The sequence below is a fragment of the Carassius auratus genome, chromosome 42 (genome assembly GCF_003368295.1).
Source record: "Carassius auratus strain Wakin chromosome 42, ASM336829v1, whole genome shotgun sequence".
Classification (NCBI taxonomy): domain Eukaryota; kingdom Metazoa; phylum Chordata; class Actinopteri; order Cypriniformes; family Cyprinidae; genus Carassius; species Carassius auratus.
In genome coordinates, this window is record NC_039284.1 from 15,817,934 (window position 1) to 15,840,219 (window position 22,286).

Sequence of the window (22,286 nt, forward strand, 5' to 3'; positions counted from 1 at the left end):
CAAGAGGCAAAAACACAGTCAATTACATTTATAAAAGTTATACAATACAAATAATTAAAAACATTTGCAATTTAAACAGGTCATTTCAGGTTCTCTCAATCTGGACTTAAAAGCATTTAAGGAAATGAGTTCAGATAATTTCAAGTCTTTTTGCAAAAAGTTCCATGCAGAAGGAGCTGAGTAGACAAAAGCCCTTTTTCCCAGTTCTGTACGGGCAAATGGAACAAAGAGCAGCAAGTGATCATTTGATCGCAATGAATAAGAATCAACACTTCTCCATGTGATTAAACTACAGATGTAGGATGGCCAAAGACCAAGCATGGCCTTATAGATAAAAGTATGCCAGTGCCCTGATCTCCTGTTGGACAATGATGGCCATCCCACTCTGGAATATAATTCACAATGATGGGTCAAGTTTTTACAATTCGTAATAAATCTCAGAGACGCATGATAAACAGTGTCAATCTTATACAGACATTGTGCTGAAGCGGTCCTATACACCAGGTCTCCATAATCTAAGACAGATAAAAATGTTGCAGTGACTAGCTGCTTTTTTGCTTTAAAAGAAAAAAAAATTTATTTCGAAAGAAAAAGGACAGTTTAAGTTTGAGTTTCTTCACAAGGTTGTCTATATGAGGCTTAAAAGTGAGAGCATCATCAAGCCAGATACCAAGGTACTTATAAGAATGAACCACCTCTATGACACTTCCAGTCAAAGTGAACACAGGAGGAGGAGCTTGAGAAACCTTCTTAGTATTCTAAACAGCATCAGTTTGGTCTTATCAGCATTGAGAACCAGCTTAAGCTGCATAAGCGTACGTTGAACCACATCAAAAGCTTTCTGCAAAGACTCAACCGCTTTAGCTGGGGATGATCCAAAACAATAAATAATCGTGTCATCAGCATAGAAATGCATATTAGCATCTGACATATTGTGGCCTAGTTCATTTATATACATAATAAACAATAGAGGACCTAATATTGAGCCTTGTGGCACCCCCTTTTGGACCTTCACTAATGCAGAACATAGACCATCACATTTAATGCACTGAGTCCTGTCACTCAGATAATTCATGAACCAGGAAACTACACAATCAGACAATCCCCAGACAAAGAAGCCTTTGCTTTAAAACAGCATGGTCCACTGTGTCAAAAGCTTTCGACAGATCAAGAAAAAGTGATGCACAGAATTGCTTTCTATCAAGAGCGACAAGTATGTCATTAATTACTTTTGTAACAGCAGTGATGGTACTGTGCTTTTTCCTGAAGCCTGACTGCAGTTTAGAAAGGAGTTCATTTGAGTATAAAAACTCTTTTATTTGGTCTGAAACAAGGGATTCTAAAATTTTTGACAAAACACACAAATTAGATATAGGTCGATAGTTAGTTAAAACTGCTGGATCACCTCCTTTAAACAAGGAGTAACAAAAGCTGACTTCCAAACTGATGGTATTTCATTGTTTTGAATTGACAGATTAAAAATAATTGTAAGGGGCTCTGCAACAAAATCAGCCGCCTTTTTCAAAAAGTAAGGCTCTATTAAATCTGGTCCAGGAGGTTTTCTGTGATCTAATGCTTTAAGAGCTCCATGCACCTGCTGCACAGTAAAAGAAACAAAATTAAAAGGCTCTCCAGAAAACACTGATGAGTATGTGCATGGAGTGACAGCGACTACTCCTGTCGACTCGGACAGAGAACCAACTGATACAAAATGCTCATTAAAGCAATTTAAGACATCAACTCTGTCGTAGACTGGGAGAGAGTTTTTTAAGACAAATTTTGGGAGGGCTTCATTACTTTTATTCACAGAAAGAGACTTGATGACTTTCCAAAATTTCTGTGTATTATTGAGGTTTTCACTTGTGACTGATAAATAATATTCTGATTTAGCCTTTTTGATAAGAGAGGTACATTTATTTCTTAGTTGTCTGAAAATGGACCAGTCAGTGGCAGAATCACCATTTCTAGCTTTTAGCCCATGCCACATTTCGCTGATGGATAATGTCTGACAACTCTGGAGAAAACCAAGGGTTTTCCCGTCCCTTCACTCTGTGCTTTGTCCAAGGAGCATGTTTATTTACAATTTTCTCAAATTCTCCTTAAAAAGTGTCCAGGCAAGCTCAACGTCAGGCAACAGGCCTAGCTGTCCCCAGTTAATCAAAGATAGATCATGATGATAGGCTTGTTCATTAAAATTTTTCAAATTCCTCTTTCTAATAATTGTGATTTACATTTGGGTATTTTACTGCCTCTCGAAGTAGCAATAACACAATGATCACTCAGATCATTACAAAAGACAACCCATGGATAAAAATTTATGAGGGACATTTGTTAGAATCAAGTCAATTAAAGTAGATTTATCTGGGATATTTGAGATTAGGCCTTGTAGGTACATTTACCAACTGGCTAAGATTGACAGAATCACAGAAAGATTTAAATTCATCAGAAACAACATTTAGCCAGTCCCAATTCAAGTCTCCGGCCAGTAAAGTTCCCTATAGTTTAATCTGGACAAAAGAAGCTTTAAAGATGATAAAGCCTCCCTGGAGGCCGATGGAGGTCTATAACACCCCACAACAGTAATTGAAAGGGACTTAAATATTTCAACATTTAAGGCCAAAAACTCCATTTTGCTTACAGAGAGACTCAGACAGAACAACTGATGCACCAAATCTTGACTTAACATAGATAGCAACACCACCACCTTTCTTGGCCTGTCACTGCGAAAAACATTATACCCATGCACATTTATATCTTTCATTAGTAATTGATTTCGTCAAACCATGTCTCCGAAATTATCACTATGTCTGCATCTGTAGATTCAATCCAAATTCTAACCATGTCCATTTGGGTAGTAAACTGCGAACATTAAGATGAAACAAATTTAAGTCCAGGCATTGATTTAAATTCAGCAGGGGTCAAGACACATTGCAAACCGGGGCCAGGATTGGGGCTGCACATTTCCAGATAAAAGTAGGAGTAGTGTAATAATCAATCTGCATTTCACAGTATATTTTGAAGCCGGCCTATCATATGCTGAAACCAGGCAATGCCTGTCATTAATTGAGAAAGACAAATTATACAAAGCAAAACAATTTTGCAGTTTAGGCAAATCCCAGTACAGATCCATCCAGAAATCCAGGTTCCAACAAAAGTGTAATGGTTCCTGGTGCATGTCAATACTGGTTTTTGTGCCACTATAGTAGGTATCCTGTATGCCCACCATATTATTAAAACAACTCACCCTAGAATCAGTGTCCGGTTTCAAGGTTCCAAGTGACCAACAGGGGATAAGAAAATTTAAGAAAAATGCCATCGTCATTAATTTACTAATAGTAAAGTTGACTAATAACAGTACCAGTTTATCTTGTAGAGTATGGCTCAGCTTCCACAATGATGTTGCAGGCTTAGGCTTGTTAACCCAAGCTCCAGGAGAATGTAGCAGGCCAGGCCTGTTAGCCTAACTCCAGGAGTATGTAGCAGGCCAGGCCCGTTAGCCTAGCCTCCAGGATGATGGGTGAGACTCAGGCTGGTTTGCCAAAGCTCCAGGAGAATGAAGCACGCCAGGCCCGCTAGCTTTGCTCCAGGGGTATGTAGCAGGCTCAGGCTGGTTTGCCAAAGCTCCAATGAGGTTGTTAGCAAGCTCAGGCTGGTTAGCCAAAGCTCCAAGAGGATATACCAGGATCAGGCTGGTTAGCCCAAGCTCCAAGAGGATATACCAGGATCAGGCTGGTTAGCCCAAGCTCCAGGAAGATGTAGCAGGCTCAGGCTGGTTAGCCCAATCTCCAAGAGGATATAGCAGGCTCCAAGCCCGTTTGCCTAGCTCTGTTTAGCCTGGGCTAATAGGATCAGTTGGATCAGGATCAGGTTAGCTCAGAGCAGAGGTAAAGTGTCATTTTTAAAAGTGTCATTTTAAACTCATAGTAGTCCACAATCTTCTTAAAAGTTCAAGATGAAATTTCCATATAAATAACTTGTACAACTTAAAAACTACAACTTAAAAGGAGTAAATACTATGAAATCCATTTAAATGCAATCAGTCCAGAGAGAGACACTGAGCAGATCTTAGATAGCTGCCATCTTGGATTTTTCAAGGCATCTTCTGTACCTAGACCTAAGCCAAGTGTAAATGCCCTCCACGGTGCATCTTAGATCCAATACAAGATGCAACTCAGTCAAGCTTACTGTTAATGCATGGTTGTTTAAGCCACATATGTAAAATGTACTCCTCCAAATGGAAATACATTAAAAGGCAGACATTTGGAAGCCCCGTAATCTACATAAGCAAGCAATTATAAATGAAGCAACTGCACAACTCCAACATTCATACGTTATACAAAAAATATTTTGCAACATTTTTGACAAGTCAAGTCTTGATCAAGCACAATGCTTAGCATCGTCTGCTTTACATATATCTGTATATAGCCAAGTGTGGATGGAATAAGAATACCTCGTTGAATGAAATCCAGTCAATTGGGTTACATGAATTGAATAAGTGAATTTAAATCCATATTCTGATCACTCTATCAATGCACACTGGGAAAACAACACATATTCTTCAGTAAATTATGCTTGCATGGAGATTCCTCATAGAGAAAGTAGAAAAAGTAGAGCATGTTGGAGAAAGATTTCCATCTGAAGATGGATGATTGCATGTTAGGTGTGTTGTGGGGTGTGAGTGAGTCAACAGGCCCTTCATGCACTTGAGGCTGCAGGACATTTCATCCAGAAGACTTTCTGAAACAATCGAGGAAGGAACCAAGTGCATGTTGACCGGCCCTTTGCCCCACTGCCCAAATAAAGATTGCCGATATAAATGCAGATGGTGCTCCAACTTAGCAGATGTTTGATATTGATTGAATTTTTCTTCAGCAGGGAAAATAAATGCTCCAGGTTTAATTTTAATACAAGATAAACAAGGCCTAACTGTGGCATGCTGTCTACCTCTCTGAAGATAACTGCGACTTCTTGACAGTTACACAAAATTGTGTCTTCTTATAAAAGGAAAGTAAAAAAACAACAATTTACTTTAGGTTTAAATGTACTTTAAAATAAAAAAAATCGTTAAATTACCTGTATTTTTCAAGTCCCGTTAAGGTCAAGTCGGTAAATGCGATAACTTTCACACAACACGCGGAAGGATACAAAACAGCAGCGCCATTAAATATGAATACCGTCCGCCCTAAAAAATAGTTCCTCAGCTACAGTGATGATTTCGACAAATTTACAGATCACATACTACCAGTTTTTTTATTGGAAGAATTAATATAAATGCATAAACATAAAATTGCTAACCTTTTCTCCCTTTTATCTCAGCAGAGTCGAATGTCTGCAGTAATCGACGATATGACTTAAATTCGTCTTGCCAGTATGACACGTGATTTAAAAACAACAGAAACGTCACAAGCTTTATGAAAAAAATAAATTTATTAAAGAAGAGACAATTAGTATTGTTGTTCAGTTCAAATATATGAAAATTCCAGACAGGGCTTGAGATTCCTGAGACCTAAACATGTGCCTATTTTGTGTTGATGGCTTAGAAACAATAATTATATTTAAATATGATGTTTGTGTCAGTAAATCATAAAATGTTCATCAAACGCATTTTAGGTTTTAGGACATCTTTGAATGAATGTTTTGATCCACGTTCAAATGTTACTTTATATCAGCTTGATGAGGCTCATTTAACTGTAAATAGCTCAGCTTTAGTTATTTTCTCCACTAGGTGGAGCTGTGTGCCTAAATATAATTATTCTCAAGTTAATTCAGAGAAATTACATTCTTACATGCTCACCTTTTTTTTTTTTTTTTTTTTTTTTTTTTGCTCTGTCCTGTGGAGATTTACCACACATTAACCATAATACTGTAAAGTTAAATACCTTACTCTTAGATAAAACACAAAATTACATTCCCTGTTTCACAAGCTAGCAAAAAATATCTTTATACAATGCATAATTTGAAAGGGTTTATGCAACACGAATTGGACTTTTAAATGAAGAGAATCATCATCCAACCCTGAAAATGTATAGAGAAACAGTGGCACAGGACCGTCACAGATAGCGGACACTGATAGAGGAGTTTATGTCATTTACAGACAGTAAACATAATGGCAGTAGTAGCCTATGGGAAGTACACACAAGCGTGACAGGAGGATTACAGGACCCAAGTCAATGTCCTGAAGGCAAATTCTGCTCAAATAACTGCTGAAGGAAATATTTTTGTGAGACAGTCTTTCACCAAGAGAAAGGTCACCACTTTAGCAGTTTGCATACGATTATTAGGAGTCACTGATTTTTTGCCCAGCCGCTTTGCCACGTCCTGATAGGCCAGTTCAATCTCATTGTCTGCCGCACAGGTGTTGGTGAATTCATCCCGGGCGTAAGCTTTCTGCAGGTACCTCCAAACCCCACTGAACTCTGATGGGATCTCAAAGTTACGGTATTTCTTAGAAAACCACCTGAATGTGGCGGGGAAAAAAAGGAATGACATGAAACAAATGAACACTGCTAGATTATGATCCAAACAAATCATCCTATAAGGATTTAAAAAAAATGTCAAGTTGGGGCAAGTTGTCAATATCATATATGTTGCAATTCATCAATTGCAAATTGCTATTCATGAAACAGCAACAATGTATGTAACAATATATTGTGACCTTCATTTTTGTTGTGCTTTAATACAATAGACATAGTTTCAAAACAGATACTTCAATTTGTAATTTATTTGGAATTGTTTTACCATTTTAATTTAGCCATTAACTAGGCTTAAATACATTTTAAATAAATATATGATGGGGTAAATTACTTTTTCTGTTAGTTAAGGTAGTATTTGATATTTCAGCAAAAGTTGTTATTGTCAAATTGACATCAATAAGCTGCAAGATCCCATTGTGGCAACTAAGCCCATATATTAAGTGGGACAACATGACTTGCTGTTTTTTTTTATATATATATGGTTAAAAATGGTGGGAATGTTCGAAAGACTTAAAGTGTGTATCTGTGCAGAAATTGACTTTAAAAGGTAAACCCACCCTGAGAAACATTCAATGCAATAAAAGGAACATTTCAGCAATGAAAAAGCAATGTTTTAGGAACTTTTTCAGCATTCACCACTATTTTATCTTGCACTAAATGATCAGTTACAGCAGATCTCCCAGCGGTACATCACCTTCACTACATGCAGTTTGGGGAGGAGGTTGCAGTCTGCGAGCGTTAATTCATTGCCGTCCAAGTACTTGCGGTTGGAGCACTTCTCTTCCCCCGTACTATCGACATCAATCTCGTCCGGCAGAGGGGAGTTCAGGAAGTTGTCCAGTTTCTTCAGAGCTTTCAGTAGCCCCTTCTCCAGACCTGCACAGCCAAAAGTTTGATATGTGCTTGTGCTAATGTTTTTATCTGAAGAAATACAGCGGCTTTAATTCAAGACAATCCCTGTAAAGGCCTAGCGGAATGCTATGAGCTCTGGATAACATGTGGCTCCATATTTCACCGCTGACAGAAGAGCATCCATAAAGAGCTGTAGATATTCCTTGAACCTGTCTAATAAGTCACGAAGCAGACACTAAACTCACTTGCATTGGCTCCTGGATTTGTGTTCTTGATGTAGGCTGAGAACTTTGCAAAGATGTCATTTCCCGCCGTGTTTGACTCCTTGTTCTTCGCAGCCAGTTTTGGATACCTTTGGACGTGAACGAAAAATAAGGTTGTTCACGTTGCATAAACAATCAATCCATCAATGAACATCCTGTCCACCTACTTGGGAGGCGCTAGCATCTCTTCCAAGAATTCTTCGATCTTGTTGACGTCTGTTCGCACTTCGCCATTGAAGGTAAGGAATGGTGGAGGAGTCCCGGGAGCAAGATTATGAAGATCTGCTGGTTTCCTTGAAGAAATAGGGATTTTGTTTTTATTTTTAATGCATGTTCACATTTGATTTTGATGATTACATAACACAGTCAATTAAAGCCAGTGGAAATGCTTGATAAGCACAGCTTTTTTTTGTGCTTGTCTCATTGAAACGGGACTTAATGGGAGGGACATATCTATCAAAAGCTATCAGACTTTAACTAAAAGCCACACAATTTTCTAACAGCAACTCTCATGCCCAAAGCAGATTTTTAAATACAATTTAATTACCTTTTCAGGTCGACAGTGGTGACGTTGAACACGACTCCCTTCAGCCACAGGATCATAAAAAGCCTTTGAGAAAAAGGACAGTTCCCAATACTTTCTCCATCACTGCCAGCCTGAGGAACACAGACTGATAAATCAGACTCAATGCATCACGTCATAGCCTTAGTAGCCTATCACCAGAGTATTTTTTTATTTTGTGCATTCTTCAATATCTTGAACATCTTGAAAATAATGAACTTGTTTATTGTCAATCAGCAACATAAAAATTCATGCAATGAACAATGACCTAAAATTTATATAATACATATATATATTAAATATAATTCTTATCATAAGTCAAAAATGAATATATATATATTAGTATCATTAGGTCAGATATGAGATTATTAAACCCCTGAAAGTCATTCACCATTCAGTGCATGATTTGCAATCTTCAACACAATAGTACACAGCACAAAGAACCAATTGGGATTTAGTGCCAAATTTCCATATCTGAAATTAGGCAATCAAGCTATCCAATAGCATCCTTAACTGGGCCAGTAACCTGAGCCAGATATCAGATCTGCACTTGAGCTGAATTATTCATGGAAATTCCATTACCTGCCCCATTAGCCCACAGCAAAGGGGTTTGGGGTCATACTGTACCTGTCAACACAACTATGAGATAGACACCAGCCTCGCCACCTAAAATTAATGTGTTTAGCACTTAAGCATGCTGGGAAAAAATGCACAGAGGTTGGTTTTCAAAGGGGCAACGCTTGATTGGCTCAGAACGAATGTCTGAGTTATTGCTTATGTCACACTTTAAGACATCTGACAAACTCAATCCACATTCACATAGGATAAAGTATATTCAGAGCAAGGACTGAATATAATTTGTGCATCGGATTTCAGAGCTTTGTCCATGCAGAACTCTTGAAAATAAAGGTTCTTCATTAGAATTTGTGGTTCCACAAAGAACGTTCAACATGCATAAAACCTTTCCACTGCACAAAAGGTTCCTTATAGTGATCCTTATTTATAGATTATTAAAATAGTCTATACATTTAGAAAAATGGTTTACTGAAAAGTTTACTTAGGAACCCAAAATGGTTCTTCTATGGCATTTGCTTTGTTGTTGTTGTTGTGCTAAACAGTTAAAATTAGCCACTTGATTACAAGACATTCTTCAAAAAATACAAGAGAGGAAAACCAAGGTCTAGCTCGGACCAAGGAAACAGAACCGGAGCACACAACGTTTTTAATAATTTATTAATAAAAAACGACTAATGCATCTTCTTCAGAGTCAAACAATGAAAAGGCAACATACAGATTCTTCAAAATATCTTATTTTGTGTTCAACAGAAGAAAGAAAGAAAACCATACAAGTCTGAAACAAATGCAGAGTGAGTAAATCAATCATACACAGTATGCAAACGTTTAATACTAAAAGTTATGGGCTGTCAAATCACTAAATCTAATTTTAAGCCAATTAGATGAGGTCATATAACAGTTAGCAAGAATAAAACAGTTTTCCAAACCCTGTCACTAATTTACTGTCACTATTTGCTTTATTAATAACTTTGATGTTACATGCAAGAAATACAGTGTCTGACCTTCTGTGATTTTCGATTTATAAATGTTTTACGTCTTTATCAAGATTCCACCCTCATTCTTTCACCAGTTTCAGCTGTTAACATTATCTAAACATAAAAAAAAACAATGCAAATGAACCACAGAAAGCAGCTGAAGAAATGAGACACTTGAACACAGAGGAATTAGAGCATGAGGTGTTGATAGAAAGGAAGAAATAATTCAGGAGCACCCCAAAGTATCTGCTTTGAAACTGTCCTGGACCCATCTTAACCTCAAACGAAACTGCTAGAACGGTCAGAAAGCTTTTCAAAGTATTGATTCCTGACTGTTGATTAAATGTGCAACATCCATGCACATTAAAGCTGATTGTCATGCTTACCTTCACGAAAAGCTCGATATCAGGGTCTTTGTCCTCCTCATTTGAGGTCATATCGCTTAAACTCACTCAAATTCAGAAGCTGATGGAGAATTATTGGTTTGTAACCTCCTTCTCCTTGGATGTGGGAGTCTTTTATGTGTCCGGGTGGCGGGGTGTTGTGATGGTCTCGATGCTGTAACAGGTCGGTGGAGGTGCGGTCTTGTTTTGATTTGGCCCCTGCGGTCAGCTGTCAGTGAGAGCCGCTCTGACTGTCACAGAAAAGCCAAAAATAGCCTCTGCACGGCGCAGGAGCAAAAGGGAGGAGTTCGGTGTCACCTACACCAGCTCAGTGTCACTCAGGTCCTTTATAGAAATGTGATGAATCATATTTCACTCCTTCCTGTCAAAACCTGAGTCACGAATCACTGACCTCTCACAGCACTGGTGTGAAAATCCAAACTAGGTTTAGTAGTCATACTAAAAAAAAATGTTCTTTTCCCTACTAACGAATCAGATGAGAATCAGACAGATGTGGCGTACTGTAAGTAACACATTTAATGGGGTCACTGTCTCTCAGGCCCCACTTCATAATCAGCTGGAGGTTCGGTTTGGGAGGGTTATGGGAAACTATTCCGGTAAGTTCTCTCTAAATATAGAGCTGTAGGCTCCCTGAACACTCATTTACACATGATTACTGACCTCAGGACTGTACAGTAACAGTCACACACTAAACCAATGCTCAGTATTCAACAACAACTAAGCAGATAAGTATTTGTGGTACGTCACATTCGATTAAGCACACTGAAAATATGTAATACGATTTATTTATACACAAATATTCAAATGTTTTGGGGGCATTAAATGTATTTTATTTATTTTTAAGGAAATTAACACTTTAATTTAGCAGGAATGCATTATATCGATCATAAAAAATTTAATTAAATTATTTTAAATAGTTTTATAAGACTATACACATGGCTATGCAAGTCCATGTATTTTTTTTTATAAATTAATGCTTTTATTTAGCAAACTTAAATTTAATCTAAATAAAATTGACGATAAAGTCTTTTTGGAAATTCTATTTTAAATGAATGCCTTTATTTTAGTGTGATTTTACACTAATTAAAAAAATCCTGATAATGTTTTTTTTTTATTAAATAATGGCACAATTGTTTTCAACATTGAAAATAATAAGAAATTATTATATTTAAGAATTGATAAGCAAATGAGTAAATTAAAATGATTCACTAATGATGCTGAAAATTCAGCTTTGATCACAGCAATAAATTACATTTTTTTAATATATCCAAATCGAAGACAGATATTTATATTGTAAGAATATTTAACAATATTACTGTATTTTTACTAAAATTAATGCAGCCTGAGTGAGCAGATATAAAGATACACTATCAGCCAAGAGCCCAATTCTCCTAAATTAACATCAATTCTATACACAAAAAAATCTACATCATATTTCTCTCTTGTTCCACAGAATGAGAGACGACTTAATAAAAGTCCTTACAACAGTGTCATGATATACAGTAACAAGCTGTAGTTCACCTGCATGTTTACAGTAACAAAGTGAGACCTCTAGTGGCTGCTAAACACTAAAACAACTTTAGTTAGTCACACACAAACTTTAAATATCTGAAATAGAGGTTTTATTTGGTTTTCAGATGACAAATGTCATGTATTTCTGAGTGACAAAAGGATCCATAGAGTTTTTGCTTTGCATAGTTTCATGAAGAACCTACGACCTCAAACATTTGAAAGCCAAATACTGCACGAGCCAAGGTGACTTCCTGTTTCAGTAACTAAAGATTGAAGCGAAATAATATTGACCACTGTTAAATGTACAGAAATGACTGCAAGAAATACTATAAAATGGCAAGCAATGGCTAAAAAAAGTCAAAAAAGAAAAAGTTTTACACAGCTTTTCAAATGTAATTTCTCGTCAAGTCAAAAACGAAGAACGACTGCCATAAAATAAAAAATAAAATATCTGTTACAAAATATACACAAAAAAAATAAAAATTGCTCATGTTAAAAGCAGCAAAATGTTCCCTTCCCCAAATCTGAAGCTACAGATTACACCAGCTTTACAGTGCATTCACACATACAGCGATCTCTGAGAAACATTCAACCACACAAGAAACATTCAGGTAAAAGCCCTCATAAACCCTAGAAATATTCCTCAATAGAGATTCAAGAAGAAATGGGAGATTTAGCATTTCTTTAGTCACATCGGTTCAAAATAAACCCTTTCTAAAAAGTAATAAAAACCATGCAACCTCTTATAAAAAATAAATAAATATTAATATTTAACTGTTTGTGTGTTCCCTGGTGGTGAAGACGGATCAAACATGTGACTCAATAAATAAAGTTTCACTACAGGCAAGCTCAGTACGGGCATTTTCAAGTAACCTCAGTATCCTGTTTCTTCACCCAAAAGAAGCTTGTAATAATTGTTATTGCTTATGATGTTCTGCATTTCCCAAAAGTTTTGCAAAGCTAAGTAGAAACTATTGTCATCAATGCATTCTAGAATCTACTTAGACTTACGATGATTTTGGGAAACGCACCGCAGTTTAAGAGCATGAAGCATGGTGTGCATCAGTAACCTGACTGCTAACATACAGTATGCATAGATATAAAGCTATTTGTATATGCATATGATAACGCTAAAAAGCATTTAATCATTCGGAAATCTGTTAAATGTAATGATAGCGTGCTTGTGCGTGTGAGATGTTTTAGGAAATTTTCTAACACAATTATAATATATATTTTTTTGTTGAATATTGTTGTTGTCCAGGGTATGGAAACTTATTTCCACCACAAAAATACAAATTGCCACAATTCTGACTTTTTTCATTGCAATTCGGGAGAATTGAGAATTGTAAGATATAAACTCTTTATTGCAAAATATTACCTCAGAATTTGAAGAGAAGTGTGAAATTCGAGATTAAAAGTAGCAAATACCTTTAATCTTTCATTCCACTGCAAAACGATGCTGGACCTTTTTCCTCAGAATTGCATGTTCCAGTTCTCAGTTTATATCCCACAATTCTGAGGAAATCAATTATAAAGTCAGAATTGTAAAATATATGTAAAAAAAAATAATAATAATAATAATAGTAATAATTTTTTTTTTTTTTTTTTTTTGTGGCAGAAATTAGCTTCCATATCAGGAAAAGGAATAGGAATAAAGGAACAGTTCACCTAACTCCAAACTTGTCTGAGTTTCTTTCTTCTGTTAATCATAACAGAATATATTTTGAAGAATGTTGGTTGTCAAACAAGTCCATTGACTTCCATAGTATATTTTTTTCCATTCTATGGAAGTCAATGTTGACCAGCAACTGTTTGGAATTTCCATTTTTGGGTGAACTATCCCTTTAAGAAAAAGAGTGAGACATTTTCAAAATGAACATCTGTGAAATATTTCTATCTCAAGAGCTGCTGATAATGTTGAGGACATGTTTTGTCATGTCTTCAGTGTTTCGCAGAATTTTGTTACCTTACAGTTTCAATACGATTGGCACATCGGCACCATTTCAGCATTTAAAGGAACAGTTCGCCTTAAAATGCAAATGCAGTCATCATTTAGATGAACTATTCCTTAAAAATGTGCTTGTATCGAGTCAAATGTCTCCATCCGAGACAGTCCCTGCGTCTAATAACTGCTTCATTCCAGCAGTGGCACGTCATCATCGTCCTCCTCTAACTCCAAGCGGGCGAACGGACGTGAAGACGAGACATCTCTGTTCTTCATCAGCTTGAATAGACAGGTGAAGGTGGTCAGGATGATCAGAACTCCGATGACGATGCCCACCGCTAGCGCTAGCTGCCCGCACTGCTCGTTAACTAGCGCACAGCGCACATAAGTGAAGCTGCCGTTGTTGGGCTTCGGAGGGATGCCCAGCAGGTGACACATGAGCGGGTAGAGATCCACACTGTTCAAGCTCGACATCTTGTAGCCTTTGCGAAACGCAGGCCCATGGGCGGCCAGGAAGGGGTGCATGCTGGGAAATGTATTGTCATAGCCATGATCGCCCACTGCAAAAAAAAAAAAAGAAATATATATATATTAACAAAACATAAAAACAATATGCATTTTGCAAATACCATGAAAAAATTAAATTTTCCAGGAATTTCAAACTCTAGATGTTTTTAACAAGGACATTTCAAGAAGACAGATGTAAAATAACTCTTACGGCGCGGGAGTCTGCCATTTTTGACGATCGTCCAGCCTTCATCTGCCACCAGAATGATTGGCTGAATCCTCGCGTTGTTTTTATAGTGCAGCCGATCGGGAACTTCATCCTTCAGGTACACCTTCATGTGAGGGTGACATCTGGACAGGTTTTTATATACAGTCGAATTATCTGTGAATAAAAAAAATAAATAAATAACTAAAAATACAACGAAATATGCCTATTAGAAGGAAAAACTGTGGGATTCTGAGGAATGGATATAAAGAAGATAAAATGCGATTGCTAATGACAGACCAACATCTACAGCCTTGTCTGTGGACTATGCATTAATGCAAAACATTTTAAAATATTGCGTAAAATAAGAATCACTTTAAATTCAATATTAATGTTGTATAATGTTTAATTAAATCTATATTATAAAAACTAAAACTGATTCAATATTATTTAATGTAATGTTTTAAAATGATATCAGTATATCACTGATTAATATTTTGTTTTAACTGTTCCAAGTTTTAATAATTTAGTAGTTTTTTGTCATTTTTGGAGAATCATTTTTATGTAAGTTTTAGTTTTTTAATAAAGTATTATCTATATGTTTTTTATTAATTGTATTAGTTTTTTTAAATGATTATTCATTAGTTGTAGTTTTTTTATTTTTTAGATTATTTAGTTTAATTATATGATTTTTTTTTTTCAGTCAGTGTTTATTTAATTTAAATTTTATTGCATGTAAAAAAAATGTTTATGGTTTTAGTGAACTATAATAACCTTGCTTAATTTAACGCATATAATATTGAATTTAAATTCATATTTTAACACATATTTCTATATATATACACACCTTTTCATGCATTATTTTAGATCAGCCTTTAAAAAAACCTTTATAGCAACCTGAACTGTAATCAGGATGCCAGGGGAATTTTTTTTATAAATAAATAAAATATAAAATCACAGTTCACCGTGGGAGACAAATGTTTTTTTAATTTAAAAAGTATAAATAATAAATACTTTCCTCCCAGTGGGATTACGGCGCCCACTGGAGTGAGATCCACCACCCTGTAGCTGCTCGGATGGATGCAGTCATCCAGCTTTATAACACGCTCTTGAGAACACTGCGTCATGCCGTGATCACTAGTGATGATGACGTTTATCTTCCCCCATAATCCCGTTCTGTTGAGCTGCTCCATCAGGAAGCCAATGTGACCATCCACCTCCTTTAAAACCCTGCTCATCTCCGTGGTGTTGTCCGGGCCGTACATGTGTCCGCTCCTGTCGGGCTCTTCCCAATACAGAGTGGAAAACTTCACAGATCTGTCCTCGGTCATCCACTGCGTGAGGTTTCCCAGCCTGTTTTGGAAAGTCATTTTGGGGTTGTACTTGAATTTGTGTTTTAACGTGTGGTTTTGAATACTGACATCCGTTCCTGGCCACATTGCAGCGGCTGCCTTGTACCCAGACTCCTCCACGGACACCCAGATCGGAGTGGCTTCGTCCCACCAGAAAGGATCACTGTCGTTCTTAATGGAGAATGTCTTATTGGACACCGAATCGTACATAACATTGGCAAGCATGCCGTGGCTCTCAGCGTACAGGCCTGTGACGAGACTATAATGATTGGGAAAGGTTTTCGTCGTGAACACATTGGTCAGCTCGTGCACAAGAACGCCATCAGAGAAGAACTTCTCCAGATTGGGAAAAGAGTAATTGTTTAGATAGTCTGCACGGAAACCATCGAAGGACACCAGGAGGAGCGGCGGCACCTCATTCCCAGATCCCAGTCCGGTTTGGTTTCCAGTCGGCACACACAGGGTTAATCCACTACAGACGATCATGAGTACGTACAGATAACTGTTGACCTGCATCCTGAGGTGCGCGTGGGGCAGTCACTTTCTTCACTGTGAACATATGAAAGCTATTTATAACAGACAGACCAACGCTTGGTCATATAAAAGTCCCATAACAAAAATAATTTTTACCCACAAGCCATCAGTTTCCTCATTAACACTTGATAATTCATCAGTGGACAATCATACTTAACTAGTGACCATTACCAACCTACATCAAACTTTACTGAAAACATACTGTATATTGCATGTAGTTTTTTTCACGTACTTTATATCAAATAGTTGCAAATAGACATATACAAAACACAACAGTAACAAAAAAAAGACAAAAATACACAACTACATTACTATTCTTTAACTTATTTCAATACTCAAGATAATTGCACATGATGTATAATTGTATAATAAATAAGATAATTCAGTTTTGTGCTCATTTGTAATTAATATTAATATATATTAATAAAAAAAATAATAATATATATATATAGATATATATATACATATATCTATATATATACATAAATAATCATCAAAATAATAGTTGAGCCCTAGTTAATAAAAATACATTTTGCTGTAGCAAAATATTAGTTATTAAAGAACTTATTTATTCATTTTAATTCGGAGTCAATTTTATCTTTATACATTCAAAGTTAATTGAAGGCTAGTATATACTATTGTGTTAAAGTCTGTTGATCACGTGATCTTCTTGGAGGTCAGTGCCATCATCACATCTATATTCCAAGACAAATTATAAAAAATAAAAATAAGAAAACTTTTCACAGTTTTAAGCAATCAAATGTTTTCAATTGCATTAAATATTTCTGAACCCATGACCAGGAACTTAAATACTGGACAGTCCAGAAGATGCTTCACCTAATAAATGTCCAATTTCGCTTACTTTAACTTAAAAATAATAATAATAATTTAAAGAAAATGCCATATAATTATAAATATCGATATTTAGCCTATAAGTAGAACTTATAAAACATGTTTTGTGTAACAAGGAAGTGATACAGGAAGCACCGGAGGATAAAACGTGCTTCTAAATCCAATATTAAAAAGTGAGCAGGTGCAAAACATATTGGATCACATTTACTGGAGCTGATCAATAATCGATACAGACCTGATTATGATACAACGCTATGATTTAAAGTCCAATGTGCGTTTCGAAGACAGAACTGTTCTCAATAAACTATGAAAACTGCAACCTGAAAGAAAAAGACGAAAGACGAAAGTTACGTACCTTTCTGCTCAGGACGTCGGAAGGAGTATTTTTTAAATGCAAACACATTAAACTCTTCGTTGATGTCGATCTGATTAATAAAGTCAAGTATGTTCTGGGTTTGATGCGGTTTCTTGCGTTTCCTCAAACGAAAATACAGTGTGACGTCACGACATGACTGACAGATGCAGCAGCCAATGAGAGCGAGGGACGTCCCGCTGCAGGTGCTCTTCTAGTCATTTCAATTCAATTCAATTCAATTAAAAAAAAAAAAAAAAAAAAATATATATATATATATATATATATATATATATATATATATATATATATATATATATATATATATATATATATATATATATACATATATATGTATGTATATATATATATATATATATATATATATATATATACACATATATACATATATATGTATGTATATATATAATAATTCAATTATATATATATGTGATTATAATATTCCCTTTTATGTTTTCTTATTTAAATTTACATTTATGCATTTAGCAGACGCTTGTATCCAAAGCGACTTACAGTGCATTCAGACTATCAATTTTTACCTATCATGTGTTCCCAGGGAATCGAACCCCCAACCTTGCGCTTGCTTGCTAATGCAATGCTCTACCACTTGAGCTAAAGGAACACTATTATTTTTTACGGAATTATTTATTATTATTATTATACACTATTATTTATTTCATTTTCTATTCTCACTACTTTTTTTTTTTTTTTTTTTTAAGCCTCTAAAACAAGCATTCTCTTACTTTTTCTATTCTATGCAGATTTCATTTTCCAACAGGACATGGCACTGGCCAGTTGAAAAGCAGCTAATGGATGAAGATGGCAGAAGACTGTATATTCGCGAGATGGACGTTTGCGCATCTTGTCAATTTACAGTTGCACATGGCATTCGAGTTTACAAATAATCCTTGTTGTGTCTAATATGCATTGACCCAAGCAATTCACAGATATTGCCAGATAATCACTTTACATCATACTTATAACAGATTTGGATTGTTTATGAGTCTTGCTGTCATCCTTTCTTGCATTGTCTTGAGCCTTCACTTTGTCAATTATAAACTATACAGGTGATTCTCAATAAATTAGAACGTCGAGGAAAAATGAAAGTGAAACTTGTGTATTAAATTACTTTAATGCACATAGTCTAAGTCTTTGGTTCTTTTTATTGTGAAGATTTTTGCTAACATTTAAGAAAAACCCACCAATTCAAGATCTCAACAAATAAGAATATGGTGATATGCCAATGAGATAATCAACTCAAAACACGTGCAATGGTTTCCTGAGCCTTCAAAATGGTCTCTGACAATCATTGACACCCTTCACAAGGAGTGTAAGTCACACAAATTAATTGCCGATAAGCTGGCTGTTCACAGAGTGCTGTATCCAAGCATGTTAACAGAAAGTTGAGTGGAATGAAAAAGTGTGGAGGAAAAAGATGCACAACTAACTGGACTGAGGCCGGGGTCAAGGCATCAAGAGCCACCACACACAGACGTGTCGAGGATTTTGCTGAACCACAGACAACATCAGAGGCATCTTACCTGGACTAAGGGGAAGAAGAACTGGACTGATGCCATTGGTCCAAAGCCATTAGTCCTCTTTTCAGATGAGACGTTGTTTTGTATTTCGTTTGGAAACCAAGGTCCTAAAGTCTGGAGGAAGTGTGGAGAAACTCATAGCGAAAGTTGCTTGAAGTCAAGTGTTAATTTTCACAGTCTGTGAAGATTTTGTGTGCATCATCTGCTGGTGATGGTCCATTGTGTTTTTTGGAAACCAAAGTACAAATGTACCAAGAAATCCTGGAGCACTTCATGCTTCCTTCTGCTGACCAGCTCTTTGAAGATACTGATTTCATTTTGCAGATGAACTGAAGGCCACAGTCAAAGAAACCTGGGTTTCCATACCACCTCAGCATTGCCACAAACTGATCACCTCCATGCCAGGCCAAACTGAGCCAGTAATTAAAGCAAAAGGAACCGCTATCAAGGACTGAGTACATGTACAGTAAATTAAAATACTTTTCAGAAGACCAACAATTCACTAAATATTTTTTATTTTTTATTTTATGAAGTATTCTAATTTGTTGAGATAGTGAATTGGTCGGTTTTTGTTAAATGTGAGCCAAAATAATCACAATTAAAAGAACCAAAGACTTAAACTACATCAGTCTGTGTGCAATTAATGTATTTAATGCGTGAGTTTTAAAATTTTAGTTGAATTTCTGAACTAAATGAACTTTTCCTCGACATTATAATTAATTGAGATGCACCATGATATTGTTAGTGCCTGGATAACCCAGTCATTATGCTACATGAATATCGCCATCTACTGGATGTAAAATGCTCTGCAGCACATTTTGACATTTCATAATGTTAAGATCTACTTCTGTAGATATTTTGGCGAAAGTAACTCAAAAGTAATACAGGAGTCATGCAACGCATTTACAATTCTGAGACAGTAATATTGTAAGGTTAGGAATTACTTTTAAATAACAGTAACAAGTAATCTATAATGTTTGGAAGTAACTTGCACAACTTTTGATCAAGGGGTAAAGAATGAGGGACAGAATTCCTCACTTAGTCCCTCAAGCACACTCCAGATGCTCTGCTCCGTTAACAATGAACGAGTCCAAACACCTTTCTTCTAATCTAAGTGATGAGAAGAGATGTCACACACTTCTCAGAAACACCCACGTATTAGATTCAAACCTAAGTGGCACATAGATTATGTAATGTGGCTGACTGAGATCTGAAAGGTTAAGAACAGTTTTAGTTGAACCAAGCTGTAAAAGAAATGTGCTTTAAAAACTGTTCTGAGTTTCATGAATGAGGGGAGATGTTGTGTTTTTGTGAATTTGTGTGATACTAAGTATGGTCGCTAGAGGGCAGTAAAACCTAATAAGAAACCCAGAGAGCTTCCGCTATAAATAACATTATTGCAATAACAAATTAGCATCAATAAAGCTCAGTGCAATGGTGTCTTTTGCAGGAATCAGGGCTTTGCAAAAATACTGAGCCACGGGAACTTTTTGTGTCCATTTCATCCTTTTTTTCCCACAGTAGACGAATTTTTCCCAAAGTAGACTCTCTGTTTAGTTAGCAAACATAGTCTTTGTTTGGTTCTCCAAGCATTTTTCTTGAATTTCTAATAGAGTGAGCTGCATTACACGGCTTCTCTTAACAAACAAATCCATCAAGACATTTGTAACTACAAAAATTTAATTCCAAACAGTAGCCTAAAATATAAGTCCATAATCAGGTGGCGGATCTAGAAAAATATTGATGGGGTGGCGAGAAGGGGGCAGGAATTTTTAAGGGGTGGCAACATATGGCAGATGAATATATACTTAATTTAGTCACAATTATCACAGTTTGATGCTAAATAGTATATGTGCACACTACAAAAGGACTCAGGCTTTCATTTACAAACTTAATCTCATGCAATCAATGTCTTGCATTTGAAACAGTTCATATAAGGAATAAGTGACAATACCCCATAAGCACCACCACACTTACTAATGCTTGCAGTATGCATCGACATGTAATTAAGAGCATTATAAAAGGTTCAGTGTTATCAATATGTCAATTTATTAAGAGAAACACAAGATTTTAACAGCCTATGACATTTCCAGCTGGGGAGACTCAACTGATTTTCTACTGTTTAGTGTTAATCATCATCTAACTCAACCAGTCAAGAGCTAGATTTAGCCTTAGATGTTATATGAATATGGTCCCTGAAGCATAGGTTTTATTAGCTGACAATAATAATAAATAAATAAACATTATACACACAAATACAAATGTACTTTTAGAAATTGTTTTTGAAAAATATGGTGTTATTGTTTTGGCAAGTTTAAATTAAAACTTCTATGAAAACTTGTGTGATATTCCTTTAAAATAATGTTTTAGTATATCTTTTTAAAAGTATATTTTACTGAGCAATTTCTTACATAATTTCTTTGAGTTGGACCAAACTTTTATTTTGGTTAGTTGTATACAGAGTTTCTGTGTTTTTTAATTAACTATTATTATTAGCTATTAAGCCTACCTGAAGTATAGCATACTCTACTGTGCAATAGTACTATATTTCTGTCTGAATTTCTTCAAGTTATAACGAGATTTCATTTTGACAGGTTGTCATGAAGACATTGTCGTTTCTGTCAGTCTGTGTATACGATACGAATGAATGATGATAGTTTCATCAAATGAAATGGTGAAATCCTCTCATCTACTATAGGAGTGAAAATAGAACTTTAATCAAATAAAAAACTCAATGAATAAATTGTATTATTTACAAATCACAATTGTAGCTCTCGACATTTACTGGCTATAACTTTATTATTATTCTAATTTATTTTAAAGTCTCAAGCATTCAGAAATCATGCAAAAGGAAACCAAGCAGTTTTACTATGATAAAACCATGGTTTATTTTTGTAAGGGTTGTGATATGCATGTTTTTTGTTGAAGAAATTATAAAGGCCGTGTCATCTAAAGCAAAAAGGTGTCCAAAAATGAAAGATGAAGTGAATATTTGAATATTTAATTTGCAGTTACCATGGCTACAAGAAAGATGATTTGTGGTGTTATTGTTAAAACCATGTGTAATTTTCGTAAGGGAACCTGAAAAAAAAATATTTCACAGGAATGTGCCTGAAAGTGATAAACAGGCCTCATTTTTATCTAAATGATTTATACTTTATTTTAATATATATTAAAAATGTATAAGGTGTGCATTGTAGCTGACACCTAAATTAACACATTACAATTGTTTTATGAATGCAAGTCTTTCTCCTCAAATGCTATTGAGCTTCAAATTTGTGTTTGAGCCCATGTGAAAGAGTAGCATAATTTACATATAATTTACAGATTATTTTAATAAATATCAAACATTTAATTAAATTGT

General features: G+C 35.6%; 2 protein-coding genes across 2 annotated transcripts; both read right to left on the reverse strand.

Annotated features, from left to right (window-relative positions):
- Nucleotides 1-6,972: 6,972 nt before the first annotated feature.
- clic5a (chloride intracellular channel 5a) lies at nucleotides 6,973-10,655 on the reverse strand. Its single transcript, XM_026230035.1, has 5 exons — nucleotides 10,087-10,655; nucleotides 8,136-8,245; nucleotides 7,756-7,881; nucleotides 7,571-7,677; nucleotides 6,973-7,349 (listed from the first exon to the last, which is right to left on the reverse strand). The coding sequence occupies exons 1-5, from the start codon at nucleotides 10,135-10,137 to the stop codon at nucleotides 7,135-7,137; spliced, it is 609 nt and encodes a 202-aa protein (XP_026085820.1). The 5' UTR covers nucleotides 10,138-10,655; the 3' UTR covers nucleotides 6,973-7,134.
- A 2,573-nt stretch (nucleotides 10,656-13,228) lies between these two features.
- On the reverse strand, nucleotides 13,229-17,538 carry LOC113060826 (bis(5'-adenosyl)-triphosphatase enpp4-like). Its single transcript, XM_026230034.1, has 4 exons — nucleotides 17,367-17,538; nucleotides 15,292-16,174; nucleotides 14,280-14,450; nucleotides 13,229-14,121 (listed from the first exon to the last, which is right to left on the reverse strand). The coding sequence occupies exons 2-4, from the start codon at nucleotides 16,139-16,141 to the stop codon at nucleotides 13,751-13,753; spliced, it is 1,392 nt and encodes a 463-aa protein (XP_026085819.1). The 5' UTR covers nucleotides 16,142-16,174; nucleotides 17,367-17,538; the 3' UTR covers nucleotides 13,229-13,750.
- Between the last annotated feature and the right edge of the window lie 4,748 nt (nucleotides 17,539-22,286).

What these genes read in the sequence shown, in the direction of transcription:
- LOC113060826 (XM_026230034.1), bottom strand. Translation starts at nt 16,141, where the DNA reads ATGCAGGTCAACAGTTATCTGTACGTACTCATGATCGTCTGTAGTGGA. An exon ending in CGCCGTAATCCCACTGGGAG is followed by an intron (nt 14,451 to 15,291) that starts GAAAGTATTTAT and finishes TTTTATTCACAG; the next exon opens with ATAATTCGACTGTATATAAA. An exon ending in AAATGGCAGACTCCCGCGCC is followed by an intron (nt 14,122 to 14,279) that starts GTAAGAGTTATT and finishes TTTTTTTTGCAG; the next exon opens with TGGGCGATCATGGCTATGAC.
- clic5a (XM_026230035.1), bottom strand. Translation starts at nt 10,137, where the DNA reads ATGACCTCAAATGAGGAGGACAAAGACCCTGATATCGAGCTTTTCGTG. An exon ending in GAGATGCTAGCGCCTCCCAA is followed by an intron (nt 7,678 to 7,755) that starts GTAGGTGGACAG and finishes TCACGTCCAAAG; the next exon opens with GTATCCAAAACTGGCTGCGA. An exon ending in AAATCCAGGAGCCAATGCAA is followed by an intron (nt 7,350 to 7,570) that starts GTGAGTTTAGTG and finishes TTGGCTGTGCAG; the next exon opens with GTCTGGAGAAGGGGCTACTG.